Below are 24771 nucleotides of genomic sequence, written 5' to 3'. Positions count from 1 at the left end.
AATGAGTCATTTACTCAATTAATTCGTTCAAAACACAGATTCATTCAAGTATGGTTGTGACTGAAATCGCCCCCTATACCCTTAAATAAGGCACAATTTGAAGTGAAAGGCATTTGTAGTGGTGTCTGAAACCATAGTGGACGTTATCTAGTGCACTCATTCAATCGCCCCCTATACCCTCATTCACTATTACCTACATTACTCCATTAACTCCAGAAGGGCTGCCGCTTTTGCGTCATTTGTTCTTGCTGTTTAATAATTATTTGAAACTTAGCAAACTGGCAGCTTGAGGAGTGATTACTGGAGCTGCCAGTTTTATTAAACAGCAAACACAAACTATGCAAAAGCGGCAGCCCTTCTGGCATGCTCAGTGTCCGAATTCACTCACTCGTTTCATTCACTCCTTCAAGTGAGCTATATTAGTTTAGTAATGTGAGGAATAGTGCATGAAGGAATGGGGGCGATTTGTGAGTTATTGAATCATTCACTCAACCGATTCATTCAAACGCTGATTCATTCAGTAATAAAACAATTAAGGCCCTGTCTCAAATGGCTCACTTCATGTGCACTTTCGGTCTTGTGGACTTACACTGGCCGCTGAGTGTGCGTGTCCGTTAAGTCCACGAGACCGCAGGGTGTCCCATTTTTAATTTTAGGTCTCAGAAGGGTGCTCGCGAACGCCCTTGATGCGCACTTCTGCCGAGCCCGTACTGGTGTGGGTTACGCAGCTGACTTCTTCCCGGCAGTCAAAGTGGCATTACGTCATGAAAGTGCGGACTCAGAGGAAGACCGTGAGGGTTTTGCCTTTTGGGACAGGGCCGAACTGTCTGTATGAGTGAGTCATTGAATCATTCATTCGGTCATTCTTTCAGGAGCAATTATTGTTTATTGAACTGGGACTGTTTCTAATTTAACTTATTAAATCAAACTTCTTCAACTCTTATTTCTGAAGATAGGACGCTTCTCGCACCTGTCGATCTGAATTGCATAGGTAAAATAATAGTTTCAAAGACTCGTCATTTACTCACCCTCGTGTTAATCTATAATTTTGCATTCAGTGTCTTGGCTGGTTGTTTTGGCTGGTTGTCTATAAAATGTAAGTGAATAGGGACTGGCTGTTGAACACATAATTGTGGTTAATAGGGATACTCCTTGTGCTCCTCACTCTAAAAAAAAAGGTTCTACATGGCAGCAAAAATGGTTCTTCGTTGTAATCATAGAGGAACCACTTTTGGTGCTATATAGCACCATATCTTAACATGTTCTGTATATGGTAACGGTGCTATATAGCACCTTAGTTAGCGGTGCTATATAGCACCTTGGTCAAAGAACCGGTGAAGAACCTCTGAAGAACTGCTGAAGAACCACTGAAGCACCAAAATTAGCACTCAAAAAGGTTCCCCTATGATTACGAGCCAAGAACCATTTTTGGGGCCATATAGAACCTTTTTTTTAGAGTGTATAAGACTTTTGAAGTCATGCGATAGCTTTATGCGATGCTGAAATAATTTTAAAGAGGACCTATTATACCCCTTTTCAGATGTAATGTAAGTCTCTACTATCCCCAGAACGTGTCCGTGACGTTTCAGCTCAAAATACCACACAGATAATTTATCATAGCGTGGGTATAATTTGGGTTCAAAAATGTGTGTCCCTTTAAATGCAAATGAGCTACTGCTTCTCCCCGCCCCCTTTCCAGAAAAGGGCAGAGTCTTTACAGCTAGTGCTTCAGACCAGATGCCTTACATGTTCGAACCAGAGTCAGACAATAAACCTTCCCTTCAGGAAAAATCTCGTATTCATGTATATTCAAGTATGGCGTGCGTGATGCGTCTTGATGTGCTTTTTACGTTATTAGCTCAATTGAAAGCATCCAGAGGAAGTGTAAGGATAAAGTAATATTACTTTATTACATTTTTTTTTTCTATTTCTTGAAGGATGTGTTGCTCACAACAAGTTATGAAGCTTTGTTATTTTTCATATAGCCTATAGCTTTTTGAGGGAGGAAAAATCAGAGGCCTACGGGTTTACTGATGTGTCATCATCCTTATTTCCTTGTAAAATAATATTTTCTCCAAATATCTTGACAGACTTTGATCAAAGCAGAGGCTGTTTTTGATCTGCCATAGCAACAGTGATCCCCAGAAAAAGCTCAGCGTCTATATAGAGAGACTCCAGTAAAACACAGCTTTAAGATTGATGTAATTACAGCCATCCATCCCTCTCTCACACAGCCACTACACAACCAAAGGGACGACTCATCAGCAAAACAGCTATTTATGTACTATGTTTAATCTTACCGGCAGCTCGGCGGTTTGTTTTAGGAAACGTAATGGTCACTCGTTGTTACCATGGAGACCACACGTGAAATGATGTTTGCCGTGTTTTCGTATGTGCTCTTAAAAATTGATATTTTAGATTAATTCTTTGTGTTTGTTTGAATAGTGCAGGCAGAATGCAAACAGAACTCAATGACTAATTTCCTTCAGAAAATACTTCAGACCAGTACTCTTCTCTTCTTTTTTTTGTAGTTGTGTAAATGTAATTTGTGGACGAGAGCTCAGGTGAAAGTTCAAACAGTCGTATTATAAGAGCAGGTGGAGAGACTGGATCGAATCCAGGCCCGATTTACTGGCACAGAGCTCATATGCGGAGAGATCCGTTTATTCCCCATGACTGCAGCCGTGGACGACAAATCATTCGTGAGGCAAATGAGCAAGCAAGTTAAGGTCACCTTCAGAGAGGCTTGGTCTAGACCGAATATAACTGATAAAAAAACATGCTTCATTATGGATTATTTTAGTCTGGTTCCTCTGCCTGTGATCACATCTCTTGTTTGGCCGATTAAACAGCAGGTTGCTTCCGCTGGTTTCAGTTGTTTCTGCTTCCGTGTGAATGTTCCGGACGTCTGACAGGGTTTTGAGGAACTAGGGTGCGTCTGATTCATTCACAGGATGGGGATACAGAGACCCACTCAGTTCCCTTTGAGCACTAAAAATACAGACTGCAGCGGCCCTCACGACAGCGCCATCTGCCCTGGCAGACGCCCAGGGACAAACACACGCACAAACACACAGTTTCCCAGGGCGAAGGATGCAAGAGCAATAGGAGCATCGTATGATTAAGCTAGTGTGACTTAGAAAGTCACATCAAAGAACAGGACTGCAGCCCGATTCATTTACTTTCTGTGCTGCAGAGTACGCAAGGTTAGGTTGAGTGCATCCCAAATCATAGCATGTTAATATTATTTCCAATGCCTTTTTGTGTGCATCCATGCATGCTTTTTCAGTGGCCTTGACTCTGAAAGTATTCTTCCCATTCATTTTCTCCACAAGTCTTATAAACAATGAACCAAACCACAGCTAAAAATTTAAATTCAGAATGACTGATCAGTGAAAAACTATTAATATAAAATTAAAATTTTTGATTAGTTATGGATAATTTAAAACTTAATAATCTGATCGTCTTTGTTCATGGTTTCCTTTGCAACAAAGTACGTGTTTTAGTAAACCACCAACTCACATAAAAAGCCAACAGTTACACTGACCAACTAAATGAAACACTGATCACCATAATGGCGACCAAACATAATCTAATAAAACATCGACATCTAAACCTTTGTTAATTCTCAAAAAGAACTGTAGACGAATGACATAAATAACAGTCTGGTTTGTAATAAGAGAGATTTAATATCTTTTTCAGTTGATTTCATCTAAGTCTGTGGCTGGTTGTAGTTCTTGTGTTTCTCTTTCCTTCCGTGATTCTGCTCGTTATTATTAGCTGTAATTTGTGTGCTATTTGCAGTTACTCATTTTAAATGGTTGACTTTTAATGAATTAATTTGATTAATTCTAACTCCGTTCTTATTTGTTGAATTTAATAAATAATATTGCTTTGAATCTGTTGCCACAGTTTTATTGAGTAGATGTATTATTATTATTATTATTATTATTATGTATTATGATTTTTTTGAGTGTATGATGTGAATCACAACATTACACACTTTGATTTAAAGCCAAAAATTATGACAAAAAGACAAGGGTACAGCTTTAAAGGGATAGTTCACCCAACAATGACAATTGTCATCATTTACTCACCCTCTTGTTCCAAACCTGTATGAGTTTCTTTAAAAAATATTATTTTGTGTTCAACAGAAGAAAGAAACTCATAGAGATTTGGAACAATTTGAGAATGAGTCGGTGATGACAGCATTTTCATTTTTTGGTGAACTCTCCCTTTAATGTGGGAAAGAACTACAATCCAATAAAAAACTATGACTGACATTATTGAAGTAAAAATAATGGAGAAATATAAAACTATTGATTTAAAATATATAGAAACAATATATTTTAGGTTTATAGCAATATATGTAGATTATGTATAAAAATATTCTAAGTTTGATTCACGATTTCCTTGTAACGATTCTCTGATTGGTAGAGAGTTCTCCGCAGAATGATGGGTAATGTCGTTTTTCACAAGGAATTCCACTGTTTTTAAAAAGTATTATTAAAAAAAAATAAGCTGAAAAAATCTGGGCTGCATAGCATATACCTTGTAGCTCACAGTAGGTCTTTAAATGTTTATAAGTTATAGTTAAAAATAATTTCCCCAATGGAAAAAAATAATGGGATTTTTACTTCTGGAACCCAACTGTTGCACTCACTAGAAGTCAGTCCCTCCAGAAAAACACGATTATGCGATTGCATGATTTAATGCATAATCAGCCAAAGTCCGCATATTTATGCGGGGGCCGCATTTTTTAAAATACGCTGCACTTTCGCCTAGCATGATTTCATAATCCCCACATTTTCGTTGCAAAAAAGTCATATATATTAGTTGAAAAATGTCCGTTTACTTCACACAAGAGCCGCCATTTCCCCCTTTTGCCATGTTTTTAACTTCTGTAATGCATAAAAAAGTATGCTTACATGCAAACACAACCAATGTGTAACTGATGGTTGTGTGATCAACTATTTATCAAGTTGTAGTATGTCCAACACTAGCATTCTGACTTACCACATACGCAGAAGTATGAATCACCGATGAAGTATGTATTTTTAGGTCATATATTGAAGTATGTAGTTTGGAATATAGCCCTTATAGGACATATGCATGGACACGTTTTACTTCCATAATCTGAGATATTGCCAGAATTGGATAATAATGGGGGTGGTTTGGAGGTCGAGGGATTAAAAAGTCACATGAGCAGAAAAGATGTTTTAAAGGTGACTTTAAAATTTATTTGAATGATTACAAAGACAAAGGATTGTGTGTTTAAAAAGTTAATTTAGGCTCCATTTTGATTTCATGTTGGTTTTAAGTGGATTTAGTCTTCCACCAATGCCAATTAGATTTTGTAATTCCAGTTTGGCACACACAGATTCCATGTTTCTGTCCGAATCTGCCATCCCTCTCAACTTTTCCACTCTGGGTTTTCTTTTCAAACAGCGTTCCCCTCTTTAAAATAACTGGCGTGTAAAGACAGATGTGCCATTTGCATTCAACTGATGGAGTTTCGTAATCAACTAACCAACAAAATAATGATGCTCATTCACAAACAAAAGCTTTTTTTTAGCACGAAATGAGACGTGAATGGCCTATAAAGACGAGAGCTGAGCTGAGTCTTGGTTAAATGTATGGAGCATGTTGAATCCTGGACTGGATGGGGGTCTTCAACACATGTGTCCCATTTAGAATCCCCTCAAAGAGCTCTAATGGGTTCCAGATTCATACGTGCTGGCTGTGCTCACTGTGGCCCTTGTGTCTTTTCTGGTCTGAGCATGCTCAGTGCGCACTGATGGCGGATTGAACCTCAGAGTCCTTGGGCTCCAGTTGCCCATTCGGCGTCCCGTGTGCGCCGTGAATATTCCAACAAAAACAGATCTGATGATCGTAAAGCTGAGGGAAATATTCCCAGCTAATTCCATGTATTCTCTCTCTGGCCCTTGCATAGCTCCAGTGTGTTTCAAAGGTCGTTGAGCACTGATATAAACTAAATCGGACTAACAGGCTTCAGATAAATGTAGCTTCATTAAAATTCATTTCGCTTCTTGGGGTTTTCTCTGCTTTATATGCTATCTGAGGGTCTCAGATCTGTTTGGACAGTGTTATGCTGGCTCAGATCTAAATGTTATAACCTTTTCAGCATTATAGATTATTTTATGAGAGATCATATGAGCCCCAGCCTCCTGTTGTGTTTGGCTCTTTCGACGAGATTTATGTGTTTGTTTTTTCGAGTGCGTTGACTGAATGTACATTGGGCGTATCTTTGCTGAACTTTGAAGATCCCTAACGCTTTTGATGCATCACTCACTCAAATGAGTGTTTCAATTACTCTAAAGTAGAGTTCATAAAATAAAATAGACGTTTTGGCACATTAAAATAGCTTACTGCCATAGTTTTCAGTTCGCTGCAACATTATTCATGCTGAGTATTAAGTGTTGTTTTCTCAAATCATTTTATTCCCTTTGTGCATCAATACAGAGGAACAAATAGAGACACAACTGGGCTTGTGGCCATGACTTCGGAGTTAGCGCTTAGCCATTAGCTAACAATACTAAATTTTGCTGAATGATTTCAGATGCTGCCTACTCTGTTAAGGATATTTATCAGTATAAGTAATTTACTTAAAAAATCTGTCATTAATTACTTTCCCTGTCATTCCAGACTTTCTTTCTTATGTTCTTTATTATTTACAGAGCATCTTTCAAAAAGGATGGCAAAGAACCATGAACATAGAGGATTTTATTCCAAGTGTTTTGAAGACAATAGCTTTGTGTGAGGAATAACTTGACAGAATTTGTATTTTTGGATGAACTATCCCTTTAAAACTTAGTTTTATTATGTTAATATGTGATGTTTTTGTGGCAACAATAGTATTTTGGTGGACACTAATAGCATCATGGTACATTTTTATCAAGGAGAGAAAAAAAACTGATCTGGGATAAGGGAATTAAATGAGTCATAAATTGACTCTTGACCCTCTAGCAAGACGTTTGACCATAGTTCCTGTGAGAATGTTTTGTTTCTAGATCCTGGAGGGGTTTCCCAATGAGTCTGGCCTTTTAATCTAACCGGTGTGTAGACGCTGTTGATTTGGCCCCTGGAAACTTCTTCAGTAGAATGGGGAACTCCTTGACATATGGCCCAGGAGTGATGCATGTATGATTTAATAAAGGAGTGAAAGCATTAGTGTAAAAAAAAATCGGATTTGCAGTCCAAGGCAGGTGGCTACATTAGCATACAGCCGAACATTGCTTTACTAAGCCCTGGGAATCCTGCAGCAAAGCAGTTATATAAACATTCTCATGGGGCCGAAGCTGGAAATCTCCAGAACAGTGTCTTTTCTACACAACAGCTGACAAGACAGCTGGAAAAGTTTTCAATTCAAACTTCCATCTGCTGAGTGTCTTCCCACTTCCACATTCACACGTTAATGGTGCACGTCATCATTAAAATATTTCTAATAAAAAAAAACACTTTCTCCTTCTGTGTTTGCAGAATCCTATTTTGGGGACAGCTACTGTCGAATAGATGCCATTCAGGACCTGTCAAGTTTTCAAGTGTCGCTCCAATTTAAAACAGGCAGACGTAGCGGGCTTCTCCTTCTGGCGGCGGGACACAGAGATTACCTCTCGTTGGAGCTCTACAATGGCAGATTACAGGTGAGATGCATTTTAGGTTCGAATCCTTCAAGGGCCAATTTCTATGTATGTATGTCACCTGAAATCACCCCATTAAGATGACTTCTAGTAGCTTTGTTGCTGTAATTATCTGTCAGTCTGAATGCTCTTTATGTGTTAAATTGCTTTGGATAAAAGTGCCTTGTAAATTACTACTTATGCACTAAAGACAGAGATCAGATTTGGCCAAATCAGAAAGCACAGGGTGCAGTTCTTCAAACTGCAGATTATAACCCAGACTGACTACGCAAATAAATACAAACTCCAATATTTTCTCATGGCCCTTCAAGACTTCAGGCCCCCAGAATGAGCCACACACTGAGAAAATCTCTAGTGAGTTTTTGAGAAGCAGCCGTTTGGTTTGTGGTGAGAGGGATGACTCACGTTCGCTTCCAGCTCCACTGTGACAGGATCGTCACAGTTTTTCAGCTCAACACATGGAAAAAGCTTCCACAGCTAGAATGAGTTACTGGTTTGCTCTGAGATATTTATTCTTCATCTGTCGCCTCCCTAGAAAATGGCTCCCGCTCCGCACAGATAAACACAGACGCTCAAACTGCCTGCATTATGCTGCTATATGAAACGGCACCAAGACTATTTCATCGGTGGCAGGATTTGTCATTAAAAACACATTTCTTCTGACATATTCAATTCATTCAGATTTACTTTTTTCATCTTTGGAGGCTGCAGATCTGAAATGAGATCTATGATATTTTCATTTTAAGTGGCTACACAGTGTTTGAAATAGTTGACTGAACCAGCAAAGTCTGTATCAAATTTCACAATTGGATGCATGTATAATGCACTGTGAAAAATCATATTCTTAGTCAGTACCTTTGTCTTGTTTTGTTGTAAAAATGTCTAAACAAGATAAATGTACCCAAGAAGCAAAATTGCATAAGATATTAAGACGAGATTTACTGGTGGTGCTTTTGGAGCAAAGAAACCCCAAACTCTATTCCTAACAAGTAAGTGTTAACCTTTAAAGCAACTCCTCTGGCACATTTGTGTTACAGACATAAATGTTTCTTTAAATGATACCCCTAGAAACAAACCAGAACATCTTAAAATTGCAGAACAATTCAATTGAAACTGCTCAACAATGCACTGCTAACCACTCACAACACCCTAACATCATGGCAACTTTTTCGCAGAGAAGCACCACATGCCTATGAAAAAGGTGTTTAATTCTTTCTTTTTTTAACAGCCACTTTTGCTCTTTAATAAATTGTTTCTGTGTGTCTCTTTACAGGCTAGGATTGACATGGGATCTGGAGAAAAGGTTCTGGCCTCCTCCATAGGTCTCCAGCTCAGTAACCTTCTGGACCATCACGTGTCTCTCATTCTGAAAGACTCCAAACTCACTATGGCTGTGGACAACCTGTACACAACCTTCATCCCAATGGAGAGTGAGGATGAGGACCTGAACATCGACCAGGGCGTGTTCCTTGGAGGCGTGAAGGACCTGGAAGTGGAGTACCTGAGCACAGCTGTGCCCTCCCTGCGTGGGTGCATGAGCAATGTTATCTTTGAATCTCATGACTTTGATATTCTGGCTTCAGCGACTCCAGTGTGCTATGACACCAAGGAGACCTGTAGCAGCGAGTTTGAGGCAGGGGACGGAGACACCACAAGCTTTATCAGCCCGGAGTCATTCATCTCTTTCCCTACTTGGACCAAACCTAGCTCAGGCTCCCGTAGCCTGGAGATGCTTATGAAGACGACCATTGAGGATGCTTTGTTGCTCTTCCACCCAGGACAACAGGAAGACTTCATTGCAATTGGAATGGCAGGAGGGTTCTTGAAAGGTGTAATCGAGCTGGGAAGTGGGATGTATGTGCTGGACAATGTTGAAGTCAAAGTGGATGACGATCAGTGGCACAGGGTAACCATTCAGATTGACCCCAATGAGTTCCAGTTAAACGTGGACAGTCAACTGGTTTCACTCCCTCTTAATGAGACGGAAAAGCTGGATTTAGTGGGGAACCTGTACCTGGGAGGCATTCAAAGGAAGATGAAGGATGTGTTTCAAGATGACTTTTTGACTCGTGTGGAGGAGGAGATCACAACTGAGTCCTTTATTGGATGTTTAGGAGAAATCAAGGTGAATCAGAAAAGCAGAAGCCTGCAGGACGCTCTGATAACTAAAGACATTCATGTGAAATGTGAAGGGGAAGATGAATACTCCACTTATGATGATGATTTGGATTCAACAACTTCACCTCCAGTAAGAATAACATACATTGATGTCATTACTGATGAAAGACATTGTGTCCCTACAGATGACTTACCAGAGATGTTCCACAATATCTCCAAGCTCCTAGACATTACTCCTCTGCTAGTTCCTGAAGGAGGAGAGGCCATTGTCGACAGTGTAAACCTAATCCCAACATTTAACCTAAACTCTGCAGGTGTTCGTCAATCTCAGATCATCTTTACTCTGCTAAACGATCCCTGGTATGGACAGATTGATATGAACGCAAGACACTCAAAGAAGTTTACCCTTCTGGATGTTGTCAACAAGAAAATCAAGTATATCCACGATGGCAATGAAAAGTATGGAGATCAAATCCAGCTGGAAGTCATTGCACATGGAACGAATCTCCCTGAGTGCTTGAGTGTTGCACGCCAATATGTGCTTCCGGTGGAGATCATCCCTGTCAATGATGTCCCTCAGCTCAGTGCAGGTGACATCTCAATCACAGCTAATGGGCGCACACGTTTAAGCCCAAACCTAATCAAAATCTCAGACTCGGATAATCGTTGTGATGAACTCAAGGTCACCGTCACTTCGGACCCTACTTCTTCTGGATATCTGGAGAATGCTCAACAGCCAGGATTTGGTCTAAGAGAGTTCACCTGTAGACAACTGAAAGAAGGAAATATCTACTACGTTCACAGGGGAGGAGAAGTGACTGGACTTACTTTGCAAGTTTCCGATGGAGATTTGGTTAGCCAGTCAAGCACGTTTAAGTTGCTCATCACCCAGCCACAGATTACTCTGGTCACAAACACTGGCCTCGTGATCGATCAGGATAGCAGCGCCCCAATTGGAATACAAAATCTGGCCATTTCTGCAACTCCAAAAACTGGAGATGTTGTTTATAATATCACTCAGGCACTTGAATTTGGAGAACTGCAGTTGATCTCAGACAATGGGATGCCAAGAAGAGTCATGCTATTTCATCAGTCTGATCTGGAGCAGAACCGACTGAAATACATTCCCAACCTCACAGCCGATCACAACAGCGTAGAGACCGAGTTTATTCACTTCAACGCACAGCTCGGACAGGTCATCCTCCCAGACAACACATTTATCATCAAGATCATGCCTGCAGTTGTGGGAGTAGCTAAAATGGTTCCTTTAGAAGTTGAAGATGGCCAGCAAAAGGTCATTAAGCCTGAGCAATTACAAGCTTTTGTGAGGAGAGGCCAAACAGATTCAAAAACAATCCAGTACACGATTCTGAAACGCCCAGCCCAGGGAGCCTTGATGATGCTTGATAAAGAGTTGTCTGAGGGCGATACCTTTACCCAACAAGACATTGTAGATGGTTTCATCAGTTACAGCCCTCGTTTTCGCAGAGCAGTTGACTTTGACGATCAGTTCCAGTTCAAAGTATTCGCAAAGGATCAGTACTCGAGAGAATACACCTTTCCAATCAAAGTCAAGGCTGATTCTACCGCTCCTGTTCTAACCAACGAGAGACTTGTTGTGCTGGAAGGAAATGAAAACATCATAAATAAAGAATATCTCTGGGTTCAAACCTCCACTTCAACAGACTTTGTGTACAGAATAACACAAGATCCCAAATACGGTCGTCTTATCAGAGACTCTCCACCAGGTGTGCAAAGATTTGAGGGTGCAATTCGGGTCTTTAGCAATGAGGATCTTTCTGTGAACAGGCTGATTTACAAACATGATGGATCAGAAACAAGCCATGACCAATTTACCTTTCTGGCGTTCGATTCAAGAGGTGGCAATGGTGGGCAAGATGAGAGTCAGGCAGTTCTGAGGGGAGTGTTTAACATTGCAATACAGTCCAAGAATGACCATGTGCCTCAAAGGATAATCCACAAAGCTTTTAATGTTGTCAGAAATGACCAGCGTTTATTAACCACTGAGGACATTCTGTTCAAAGACGATGACTTTGACTTTAATGACACCCAACTTGTTTATGCGAGAGTGGGAATTCTTTCAGGAAACATCGTCTCCTCAGAAGACCCAACACAACCTCTCTACCGCTTTACCCAGGCTGACCTGAGGGACAGGAAGGTTCTGTTCGTCCACCATGGGGCAGATCGTGAGAGATTCCAACTTCAAGTGTCTGATGGGTTGCACAAGACCACAGCTGTACTTCAGGTGCAAGCAGGTGACGCTTATCTGCGTATAGCCAACAATACCATGGTGGTCATGGACCACGGTAGCACCAAGACGCTGAACACCAGTCTGTTAAGTGCAGAGACCAACATGGACATCCGAAGTGCAGCTGAGATCATTTATGATGTGTCTTCTGCTCCCAGTAATGGTAGGATTATAGTCAGTGGAATTGAATCTTCCACATTTACACAAGAGGACCTGACTAAGGGTGTGGTTTCCTACGAACACAATGACCAGAGCCTTAGCTCGAAAGATTCCTTTGCCTTCACTGTGCAAGCTAAGGGTTTGTCCACAGAGGGCACTTTCAGGATTGAGATATTCAAGAGAGGTTACTCGTCAGAGCCGCTGATTGTGTCGAACAAGGTGATCATTGCATATGAAGGGGAGCATTCTGTCATTGACCAAACCCAACTGAAGGTAAGGCTAGCTTTCTTAAATGTGTTTAAGATATTCATTAATTTTCAGTACAATTCTAAAATCTATCTATCTATCTATCTATCTATCTATCTATCTATCTATCTATCTATCTATCTATCTATCTATCTATCTATCTATCTATCTATCTATCTATCTATCTATCTATCTGACAGTCTGTCTATCTATCTATATATCTGTCTGTCTGTCTGTCTGTCTGTCTGTCTGTCTGTCTGTCTGTCTGTCTGTCTGTCTGTCTGTCTGTCTATCTATCTATCTATCTATCTATCTATCATCTATTTAAACTTACTTCAAACTTAAAACCTTCTGACTTAAATCTACTTCAAACATTCTGGTCAGACTTTCTCAAGCCAACTTCAGGAATCAAAACATGAAAGGTCTTATTTCATGTTAAGTCATAAGTTGTTATCCAAAGGCAAAAAGCCAGTGCTTTCAGTGTTTGGCCAATCTTAAAGAGCTGTAAAATACTGGATGTCTTTTATATTAATACCCCCAGAATCATATTAATTTCACTAGTAAAATACATGACAAACACCTCACATATTGAAGAAATATTAAGATCAGTTTACAAAGACTTCCAACAGTCCTTAATGATAATTTGTGTTCAACAGCTGTTGTATTACAGTTGTGGAAGGTTCCAGAACCGCAAGAGCTCTTCTCCCAAAATCCCTGAATGCTAGGCTCATAAATCTGTCTAGGAGCTGCTTTGCATATATTTGCAAAATGTTTGTTTTAGAAAAAGGAAAAGGGGTTGCTGAGCCTCTGCAGTGGTTCTAGATATGCTATATTGTTGACGCTCCGCTGAGTGTACTTTCAGTAATTACCCAAGTGTTGCCGTAGAGGAAACAGTCTCCACTCATATTCATTAGGACATTTGTGAGTGCCTGACACTGATTTATATCTTTGCTACTTTTTCTCTAAGTATTTCTGGGATTTATCACATGTTAAATAGAGGGCTTGGCATAAATCTCATTTATGATATCAACTCAAGGTTTCTCCAATGTACCATTCAGAAATATTTAATCAAAACATTTTATGTATATTTGTTAATATTGCTCTAAGATTTAAGCTGACCTTAAAGGGATATCCCAGCCAAAATTGTAAATTCTTTTACTCATCAGTACAGGACTCGTTTGAAGGTCCTCTTTTCATCTTCTTAGGTGGAGCAGACAGACATCCTGCCCAAAAAGATGGTGTACTCCATCAAAGAATTTCCACGGCTGGGTCATGTGGTCAAATTCAACAATGACTCGGAAGGCACAGCGTCACCCGTGCTGGACTACATTCAGTCCTTCACGCAGGAGGACATAAACCTGGGCCAAATCCTTTACGTCTCCGCCTCCCATCAGGGCCGGGACCACTTCACAGCCGACGTCAGTAATGGCTTCACCACTGTAGAAGATCTGGAGGTGCACATGGACATTGTTCCACGCATTATACCCGTCCAGGTGGTCAACCTCACCGTGAGGGAAGGTGGATCCGTGGCGCTGACCCAAGAGGTTCTGAATATCACACACCCCTACTATAAGTCCATTAACGTCGAGTTTTTAATGGAGCATACACCTCAGCATGGAGAAATCAAGTATCTGGATGAAGAAGACGGACTTGACAACTTCTCCTGGGAGGATGTGAGTGCCAACAGATACATGTTATTTATATACAATTATAGTATTTTATTATTTTAGAATTTCAGTTTTAATTTTAGTTTGTTTTATTAAGTTGTCTAGAGAAAGCCAACTTACTAAAATGCTATTTAAACTTCTAATTATTCTTCTGACCCTAAATCATGTTAGCAAAAAATATTAAATCATGCTAGCAATGTGTTAAAACATGGTAGCAATGTGCAAAAACATGCCAGTTCATACTAGCAATGTGCTAAACATGTTTTTAACATGTGAACAGTATGCTAATTCATGATAACAACATACTAAAACATGTCAGCATGTTGTTAATTCATGTTAACAATGTGTAAAAATGTGAATTCATGCTAGCAATGTGCTAAACATGTCAGCAATATGCTACACCATGTTAGCCTTGTGCTAAAACATGTTAACAATGTGGGAATTTATGCTAGCAATAGGGTTGCCACCTTTGGTGTGGCAAAATAAGGGACACACGTTCACAACCCCCGGACCCCCCCCCCCCCAAAAAAAAAAAACACGTCATGAAATTATTATTTCTACATTGACAACTTGACAGCTCAATAATAAACCATAAGAAAACATGAGATCAAGTATGTGAACTTGCAACAGAACACATTGTATATTATTTTACTTTTTTTTTTTTTTTTTTTTTCTAAAGAACTCTTTAGTAGCCTATTTGGTGCACTTTAAAGGGACAGTTCAGCCCAAAATAAAAATTCTGTCATAATTTACTCGCCCTCATGATGTTCCAAACCTGTATGAGTTTCTTTGTTCTGCTGAACACAAAAGAAGATATTTTGAAGAATGTTTGTAACCAGGCTTCTTTGGGGGCACCATTGACTTTCATAGTAATCTCCCTATGTGTTCAACATAACAAAGAAATGTATACATGTTTGGAACAACTTGAGGGTGAGAAAATGATGACAGAATTTTCATTTTTGGGTGAACTGTCCCTTTAAGCAGTCATTCTGAACCAGTAATCACTTTTTTGAATTTCAAAAATGTAATTTTTTTAAATTAATTTACTTAAATTATGACTATATTATCATGTAATTATTTGTCCCATTTTTATCTAAAAAATTGTAAATGTCATAAACTTTATATGACAGGATTATTGGTTATGTATGTATGATTATAGCGTAGCTAAATTATAAATTAATAATTACATTTATTAGGCTATAATCTATTAATTAACCTGCCTAAAAAATAATAATTCTGTCTGCCAAGCTCTGATAATGTATGGAATATTATATTAATATATTATCCATTAAAAAAAAACTATAGGCTACCTTTAGAAGCACAGATGTGTCTGTCAGCGCTGTTGCTTTAAGACAGTCAGTTGAAATGCTTCTCACAAAGTGTGCAGGTGTGCAGTTCGCCTGAGGTTCATCATGAGTTACTGGACAGACCCATTGATACCTTTTTGATATTCAGTTCTATATCTGGAGATCCTCTTGCGTTTAACCGGTGGACGCACGCGACGCGAGCTCGACATGTTTTTTAAAAAACGCGCAAGTTTACAGGCACACACGGCACAGCGCATGTTCTCGAGACTCCGCCGCTATGACAACAAAGCCGCTAAAACGCAATCACGCACAAATGAGCTCCTGTACTACTTGTGAAATTGATTTGTTTATATTTCCTATCAGTATTCTCCACACTGCAAAATCCTTGTGTGTTTATTGAACTATGTGTGGACCTATGAAAAATACGGAACAAATCGCGTCCCGTATTGGTTTGATACGGAACGCGTCATTTTGCTTGTAAATACGGGACGATTCCGTATTTTACGGGACGGGTGGCAACCCTAGCTAGCAATGTGCAGAAACATGCAAATTCAATGCTAACAAATATTCTAATTCATTCTAGCAACATGTTATTTAATCCTAACAATGTGTTAAAACATGCTATCAATGTGCTAAAACATGTTAGCAAATGTGCTACTTGATGCTAGTGTAACCCCTCCTGTTCCAAGCGGGACTCGAACCCGGGTCCGGCTCCTCTAACAAGGAGGCTAAAGGCTGCAACCTTTAGCGTCTCTTGAGATCAGAGGAGTGAGGTTTACTCGCACAGCAGCTACCAGGCTGGCCTCCGTTACACTAGCAATGTACAGGCTATTTCATGCTAGCAATGTGTTAAAAATGCTAATTCGTGTTTGTAATGTGTTACACGTGTTAGCAATATGATAAATCATGCTAGTATTGTGCCCATTCATGCTAACAATGTTTTAAAATATGTTAGCAATATGCTAAAACATGCTAACAATGTGATACTTGATGCTAACAATGGGCTAAATCATGTTAGCAACAAGCTAAAACGTGCTAGTGATGTGTTAATTCTCTTTATATATCTATCTATCTATATTTTAAAACTTACATCTACTTCAAACTTCCTGGTCAGGCTTTCTCAAGCCAACTTCAAAGTTTGTCTTGACAAATCTAATTTTGTAATGAGCTTTTATATTTATTTTTGTTGGTTTTTATTTCAGTCATTTTAATACTTAAACCCTGACACGAAACACACAATAATCTGTCATAATTTACTTTTCTCTGACTTTCTTTCTTCCATGGAACACAAAATGAGTTTATTATCCAAAAAGGACATAAAATCTCCATAACAGCGCTCCACATGACTCTTAATAATATATTCGGCTATACTGATGTGACGAGATAGAAATGCGCATATGCAAATGAGATTTAAGAGCTGCACTGGAAATTCCCTCACATAAAGCTATGTCGTACGACTTCAGTAGACTTGAAATGTTGTGTGAGAGTTGTAAAGACCACTTTTATGGAGCTTCTCTGGTCACAATATGTTTAAATTGTATGCTCGAGCAGCTCGGAAATGGCTCCGAGTTTCACAGGAGGAAGAAAGTCACGACATGAGGGTGAGCAGATGATGACAGAACTTTCATTTTTTGGGTAAACTTTTCTCATTTATTGAGGAAACAGTGGGAACAACTAATGATGCTGTAATTACAGGCTTGTTTGTTTTGTTTGTTTGTACTTTGTGCCTGCAATGAGAGTTAATTCTTCTCACGATAAAAGAGCAGCACTGGAACCCGAGGAGCTGTCATTGGCTTTAATTAAAAGGGCCAACAGCCTCGTGTAATGGTTTCTCTGAGACTACAGGATCCCTGTGTAGCATTTTGCCATATCGTTGAGGAACAGTCATGCGTAAAATAGAATTTTCTGCATCTTAATTACAAGCCGTTCACAGAATAACAGCTATTGTGGCGGACCTTGATCATGCCTGTCTGATGCTCGCTGTGTTTTAGAGGCTCAAAGAAACAATTTCTCTTTCTCCCGCTCTGGCTTTTAAGTCTCGTCTGTGCCCTTTTTGTTTCCAGTGGGCCCCCTAAACTACTGTGCATTATGATATCTAACGGAGTGGCCCAGAGGTCTTCTAGTGGAAAGAATGAGCAGGGAAAGACTGGCGGTAGAATGAGTGTGCTGTTGTTTGAGAGAGCGGTTAGACATTACTCTTATGACTGCCATTCCAACTTGATGGAAATTCTGACTTGCGCTTCCCTGCTGCCGCGGGCCAGAATAAACAAGCCCATATATCCCACAAATAAAGCATTTACACCGCGCCGCCAGGCGTGCTACATTGAGAACAGAGATCAGGTTAACTCAGAAGCAGTTCAGCCAGAACAGATGGACTTTCTGGATTATTTTCAACTTCAAGCTCAATTTCTGTGACGCCAAACCATTTTCAAATAGTGCCAGTTTTATCTGGATATTGTTGAAGTATTGTTTAAGGTAGTGTGTGTGTGTGTGTGTGTGTGTGTGTGTGTGTGTGTGTGTGTGTGTGTGTGTGTGTGTGTGTGTGTGTGTGTGTGTGTGTGTGTGTGTGTGTGTGTGTGTGTGTGTGTGTGTGTGTGTGTGTGTGTGTGTGTGTGTGTGTGTGTGTGTGTGTGTGTGTGTGTGTGTGTGTGTGTCTGTGTGTGTGTGTGTGTGTGTGTGTGTGTGTGTGTGTGTGTGTGTGTGTGTGTGTGTGTGTGTGTGTGTGTGTGTGTGTGTGTGTGTGTGTGTGTACGTGTGTGGGCATGTTTTCGTGAAATATCAGGACACAAATGTGTATAATGACATGGGTATGACACAGGTATTACAAAAAGAGGGTGAAATATGAGGACGTTACCCATGTCCTCACTTTTCAAAATGCTTATAAATCACACAGAATGAGTTTTTTTTCACAGAAAGTGAACTGCACAGTCTCCTGTGAGGGCTAGGTTTAGGGGCAGGGGTAGTGTAAGGGGATAGAAAATACGGTTTGTACGGTATAAAAACCATTACGCCTATGGAATGTCCTCACATTTCACAAAAACAAACGTGTGTGTGTGTGTGTGTGTGTGTGTGTGTGTGTGTGTGTGTGTGTGTGTGTGTGTGTGTGTGTGTGTGTGTGTGTGTGTGTGTGTGTGTGTGTGTGTGTGTGTGTGTGTGTGTGTGTGTGTGTGTGTGTGTGTGTGTGTGTGTGTGTGTGTGTGTGTGTGTGTGTGTGTGTGTGTGTGTGTGTGTGTGTGTGCGAGATTAGCATCTTCACTACAGGTTGTAGCAGGAACATCACAGGGTTTGTTGAAAGATCTCTGTCTTCCATACTGTGATAAACGTCAATAAAACAGCTTGTATGCTGCCAAAAATTAGGTTCTTACTCTGTATTTTTGTCTTGCTTTTCAGTGAAGTATCTAAACATTTACAGGGAGTGCAGAATTATTAGGCACGTTGATTTTCTGATCATATTTTTTTTCCAGGCACATTTGACCAATTCCAAACCACAGTAATCCTAATAACTACTATTAATTTAGTTTTTAATAATGTATAAGTGATATATAATTGTTCATGAAGGCTGGAAATGAAAAACACCTTATATTCAGGTGTGCAGAATTATTAGGCATGTTTTCTTTTACAGATAAATTGAGCCAAAAAAGAGATTTAACTCAGACTGAAAAGTCAAAAATTATTAAATGCCCATGAGAAGGATGCAATACTAATGCAATACTAGACATTGCAGTTAAGGCATGACCATTGGACAGTGAAATGCTCGTTGGGTCAGCAGGATCTGACAAAAACATGTGGTGAAGAAAAGACACCTGTTAACTGCAAAAGAATTAAGAATTAAGGTGAAGAATTAAGGGTGAAACCATCAGGAACCCTTTAGTCTCCAGCGCCACCATTTTCCAGAGCTGCAACCTACCTGGAGTCTCCAGAAGTGCAAGGTGTCAGGATCTCAGAGACTTCAGTTAGGTAAAGAATCCTAAAAAATGACCCCCACTAAATAAGAATCATAACCTGAAGTGTTGTAAAATACATGAAGCCTGCTTTTTTATAGGCTTTATAGGTTTTATAGGTTGAGAATGACTCTTGAAGGACCAGCACCACATCCTCTAGTACCACTGTTTGAAGAATTCATCTTCCAGAATCTGGCAGTACGTTTTGGGAGTTCATTTTAGTCCATCCTGAAGTCCGTTTTGCAGAGATGGACTAAAAATGAACTCCCAAAACGTACTGCCAGATTCTGGCAGATGAATTCTTCAAACAGTGGTACTAGAGGATGTGGTGCTGGTCCTTCAAGAGTCACTCTCAACTAGGGTTGGGAATCGTGAGAAATTTTCCGGTTCCGGTTCCGGTTCCGGTTCCGCCTAACGATTCCGGTTCCGATTCCGGTTCCATTAAAATTATTAAACAAATAGTGGTAAAGGAAAAAGGCACAATACGCAACTCAAACAATCCATTTTGTGTTTATTACTTGCTCTAAAATTTATTTACAGGTTGGCAATGTCAAAAAAGTCCTGTACTGTACATATATTACAGTATTAATTAAGCCATTCTTGCAACACATTTTTTTTCAAATGAACACCTCTGAAATTGTCTTATTACATTTTATCTCTCTGTCTCTGAATAAAACCAAGTTATAAATTATATTTATTAGTTATATTTATTAATTAGTTATATATTAATTTAATAGTAATTCAGTTATTCAGTGAACTTGTAAATAATAAATTGCAATTCAGCATTACAAAGGTAGCCTAATTGTGCCTAAACGCTTACCTAAACCATGGTGACTCAACGGTTGACAAATATATATATATATATATATATATATATATATATATATATATATATATATATATATATATATATATATATATATATATATATATATATAGGCTATATATATAGACCTTTCACTATAAATCTGGTATAAGCCTGTGGCACTCTGTGCTGTAGCAAATGTTTTGTCAAATTGCTAGTGCAGCCTCCTTTGCATGTTATTAACTTTTCACGTGTTACATTTTGCTTCATTATCATTCATTCTTTGGAAATGAATCCATACTTGTGACTTTCTCTTCGCTATGCTGGTGGTCAACGAGAAAATATCTGACGCAAAACCGTAAATGTGTAGCGCGAGGGCTTTCAGTGCTGAACTGCGTTGCCCTCCTGGAAGCGGCAGGCAACGTAATTAATATTCATGATGAGGTGAGCCAGGGTTGCCAGGTTTTCACAACAAAACCCGCACAATTGCACAATCGTTTCAACCCGCGGACATGAAACACAGCCCGCGGCAACAGTGGAAAACGGGAAAGCGGGAAAATCACGGAGTTGGCAACACTGGCTGTCACTCGCTATGAAAGGATACGCTTCCAGCGCTTCGCACACACATTGCACCAGAACCGTTTTCGGAACCGAAACTTAGGAATTTCGCGCGGTTCTGGTATTTTTCAAAAATCAGTTTCGGTTCTGCATAAGAACCGGTTCTCGGTTCCCAACCCTACTCTCAACCTATCTGTCCATAAAGCCTATAAAAAACCTTCTTCATGTATTTTACAACACTTCAGCTTGTGATTCTTATCTAGTGGGGGTCATTTTTTAGGATTCTTTACCTAACTGAAGTCTCTGAGATCCTGACACCTTGCACTTCTGGAGACTCCAGGTAGGTTGCAGCTCTGGAAAATGGTGGCGCTGGAGACTAAAGGGTTCCTGATGGTTTCACCCTAAATTCTTCACCTTAATTCTTAATTCTTTTGCGGTTAACAGGTGTCTTTTCTTCACCACCTGTTTTTGTCTGACCCTGCTGACCCAACGAGCATTTCACTGTCCAATGGTCATGCCTTAACTGCAATGTCTAGTATTGCATTAGTATTGCATCCTTCTCATGGGCATTTAATACTTTTTGACTTTTCAGTCTGAGTTAAATCTTTTTGGCTCAATTTATCTGTAAAAGAAAACATGCCTAATAATTCTGCACACCTGAATATAAGGTGATTTTCATTTCCAGCCTTCATGAACAATTATATATCACTTATACATTATTAAATACTAAATCAATAGTAGTTATTAGGATTACTGTGGTTTGGAATTGGTCAAATGTGCCTGGAAAAAAAATATGATCAGAAAATCAACGTGCCTAATAAATCTGCACTCCCTGTACTTAAAAAGCAAAATGACATAAGATATAAAGTCATGTTTCCGGAAAATATTATCAAAATTAAGTGATTAGAAGAACAATTATGAGCCACTGAGGTAAGAAAAATAAACTTGTTTTTCCTTAAAGTATATATTCACTTAATTAAAAAATAGCAATTTTGTCTAAGTATATGTATCTTGATTACAATTTTTTTAGATAATTATACTGGGAAAAAAGTTGAAATGTATGTATGTATTTATTTTAAATATTTGTACAATATGTATTATATTAAATTGATTATTAATGATAATTATTTAATGTATATTTGATTAAATATGCCAATTCTGTCAAAAAAAAATTTTTTTAATTGCCTGGAATTTGTATCGCGATTAATCGAATACAAAATAAATGTTTGTGTTTAGATAATATATATATATGTGTGTGTATGTGTACTGTGTATAATTATTATGTATATTTGAATACACGCACATGCATGTAAAATATTTTTTTATATTTATATATAATATAAATTATATAAATATATCTACAGTATATACATGCACATATTTCTTAAATATATACATGAATGAGTGTGTATTCAAATATACATAATAATTCTACACAGTACACACATATATATTATGTAAACAAACTTTTATTTTGGATGCGATTAATCGCGATTAATCATTTGACAGCACTAATATTTATACTAGACTTTTTTTTTATGTATTTATTTATTTATTTTAAATATATGCACAATATGTATTATATTTAATTAATTTATTAATGATAATTATTTAAAGGTGCACTATGTAAAAAAATAATCTGTAAAATATCCAAAAACCACAAGGCCAGTGTTATAAATTTTGTTCAGTTGAGTACTTACAATATCCCAAATGTTTCCAACTATTTGTAAATCATGAGAAAACTGCTATTTTAACCGAGGAACCGGAACGTGTGAGGGAGTCGCCTGTCAATGGCGTCATATCTGCGTTACCCTCAGTTTCCGGTTTTATTTTGCAGAAACGCCTTACTCTTACTATGGTGTCATAGCAGCCGCCGAGCAAACGCACAGAGTAACGTCATAACATCATTTTCAACACACTCAGATGTGTCTAATATGATAATCAGAGCTGCGTTACCTCATACTCATGACCGGAAAAGCGGAAGTGGCGCTGGCGACTGTGTCATAATAAAAGTCCCGCTGGAGACTGTGTCATAATAAAAGTCCCGCTGGAGACTGTGTCATAATAAAAGTCCCACTGCTCGCGAGGCATGTGTTGCATTCATCTTATTAACAATCGCTCCAGCGGCATTGCTCAGCTCCACAACACTTGCTCCTGCTCTGCTTCATACTACAGTAACGTTAATAATCTCATCCATAAACATGATTTCTGCCCGAGTCCTATCCCGATTCTTTTCCACCGGCTGTGAGGTGAAGACCACATGTCCCAAGATTCTGCGCTCAAACTTGGCGTCATCAAACTACGCCTTTGTTTTGAATAGGCGACCTCTAGCGGACGGACAAGTTACATAGTGCACCTTAAATATACTGTATGTTTGATTAAATATTCTAATTCTGTCAAATATTTTTTTTTAAGAGGCCATTTTCTAAAAAATAAATAAATAAAAATGATGATGATAGACAATATTTAAATAATTCAATCTAAACAATGGTTTGGAGTATAAATGTACAATTTGACTTTGACAGTTTTTTTCTGTCAAAAGCTAAGCGACTCAAAATGACTAAGCAGGTCACATAAAGAAAAGAAAATATTTCATTTCAGTCAATTTCACGTATATAGCGAGAAATAATATTATTCTATCCAATTGTCCAGTGTCGCTTATACAGTAGGCTATTAGATGTTTGCTTTTAAACAATAAATGAAACAATCATGACTATATAGCCAATGCGAACTTTGCAAAGAGTCCGCTAACAGAGAACAGATGTAGGCTTCAAAATAACATGTCAAATGAATGGTTTAGTTTTTCTTTTATAAATTGAGCATGCATGATCATATTACAGATACATTAATTTTCCTAAGTTCCCTGGAATTTTTAGAGGCCATTTTCAACAAAAAAAATTATGAGAGACAATATTTAAATAATTCAATCTAAACAATGGTTTGGAGTATAAATGTGCAATTTGACTTTGACTGTTTTTTCTGTCATAAACTAAGCGACTCAAAATGACAAAGCAGATCACGTAGGCCTATGCTTTTATTGTTATTGAAAACAGCAGCGTTGACATTTTGAAGGTCTGAAGTTGAAAATAACACTGAATATTCCTGTCAGCGATTGGACATGAATGGTGTTAGATTGACAGATATCTTATGCAATGAACATAGCTCTCAGATCAGAGATAGAAGGACGGGATGAGAGCGAGGGAGAGAGATCACAGATGGAGGACAGATTGAAATTGAAGTTCAGAATCAATGTCTTGTGGTGGCTTTAGTCCAGCTGTCAGAATAACTTCATTGTGTGCAGACGCTCCACTCTACATCTTAATACACGATGTCTTAACCGTTCTGGCTCTCGCAGTTCTGCACTCTACATTTCCTTTCTTCGGTTATGCAATGCTTTCTGAAACACGGCTAATACACACCATATGGAACAAAACTACTGCTCAGGAATGGAACCAAAGCGGAATTGTTCCTAAATGAAAGACGTATGCGTCATACTCATTACTGGCCGAATGTGGAGTTTCTTTATTCTGTGTTGTGGAGTCAGCGGTTGGTTTGCGTACCGGCGGTCACAGATTGTAATGATAGCTTACGGTGCAGCGTATAGTAGCAAACATTCACAACGCATTGAGATGAAAACATCTCAAAACAGCTCAGGGCTTCAAAAAGAAAGAGAGAGGAAGAATATTAGCATCTCATGATGAAACAATCTGGAATACATTTCTCCTCTGCTACAAAACTTCTTATGTAGATAGTCGCCAACAATTAATACAGCGATTTACAGACTAAACAGCAGGATAAAGTGAAACAGCTTTGCTTTGCTTCATTCAGAGCTTTGACCTTTTTCCTTGAGGACAATGATTTCACATTGGACAACAAGTGGCTATATTACTTTATATAGTAAATCAAATTGTACATTATACACTAAAAACACTGGGTTAAAAACAACCCAATTTGAGTTGTTTTTAACCCAAGGGTTGGGTAAATATAAAACAGAACACACGTTGGGTTAATTTTTCACAGCAAGGGTTGTTCATTTTAAC

At 38.7% G+C, this 24771-nt stretch overlaps 1 protein-coding gene across 1 annotated transcript in view; it reads left to right on the top strand.

Annotated features, from left to right (window-relative positions):
* The window catches only part of cspg4 (chondroitin sulfate proteoglycan 4), an 87629-nt gene that overhangs the window by 43594 nt on the left and 19264 nt on the right, over positions 1-24771 (top strand). The window contains exons 2-4 of the mRNA XM_079809319.1: positions 7501-7664; positions 8935-12480; positions 13659-14126. Of these exons, the coding sequence (XP_079665445.1) occupies positions 7501-7664; positions 8935-12480; positions 13659-14126 (4178 nt within the window). The remainder of the gene's footprint in view (positions 1-7500; positions 7665-8934; positions 12481-13658; positions 14127-24771) is intronic.

This window comes from Gobio gobio (genome assembly GCF_949357685.1).
Source record: "Gobio gobio genome assembly, chromosome: 25".
Classification (NCBI taxonomy): domain Eukaryota; kingdom Metazoa; phylum Chordata; class Actinopteri; order Cypriniformes; family Gobionidae; genus Gobio; species Gobio gobio.
This window is presented reverse-complemented; position numbering and strand designations above follow the sequence as displayed.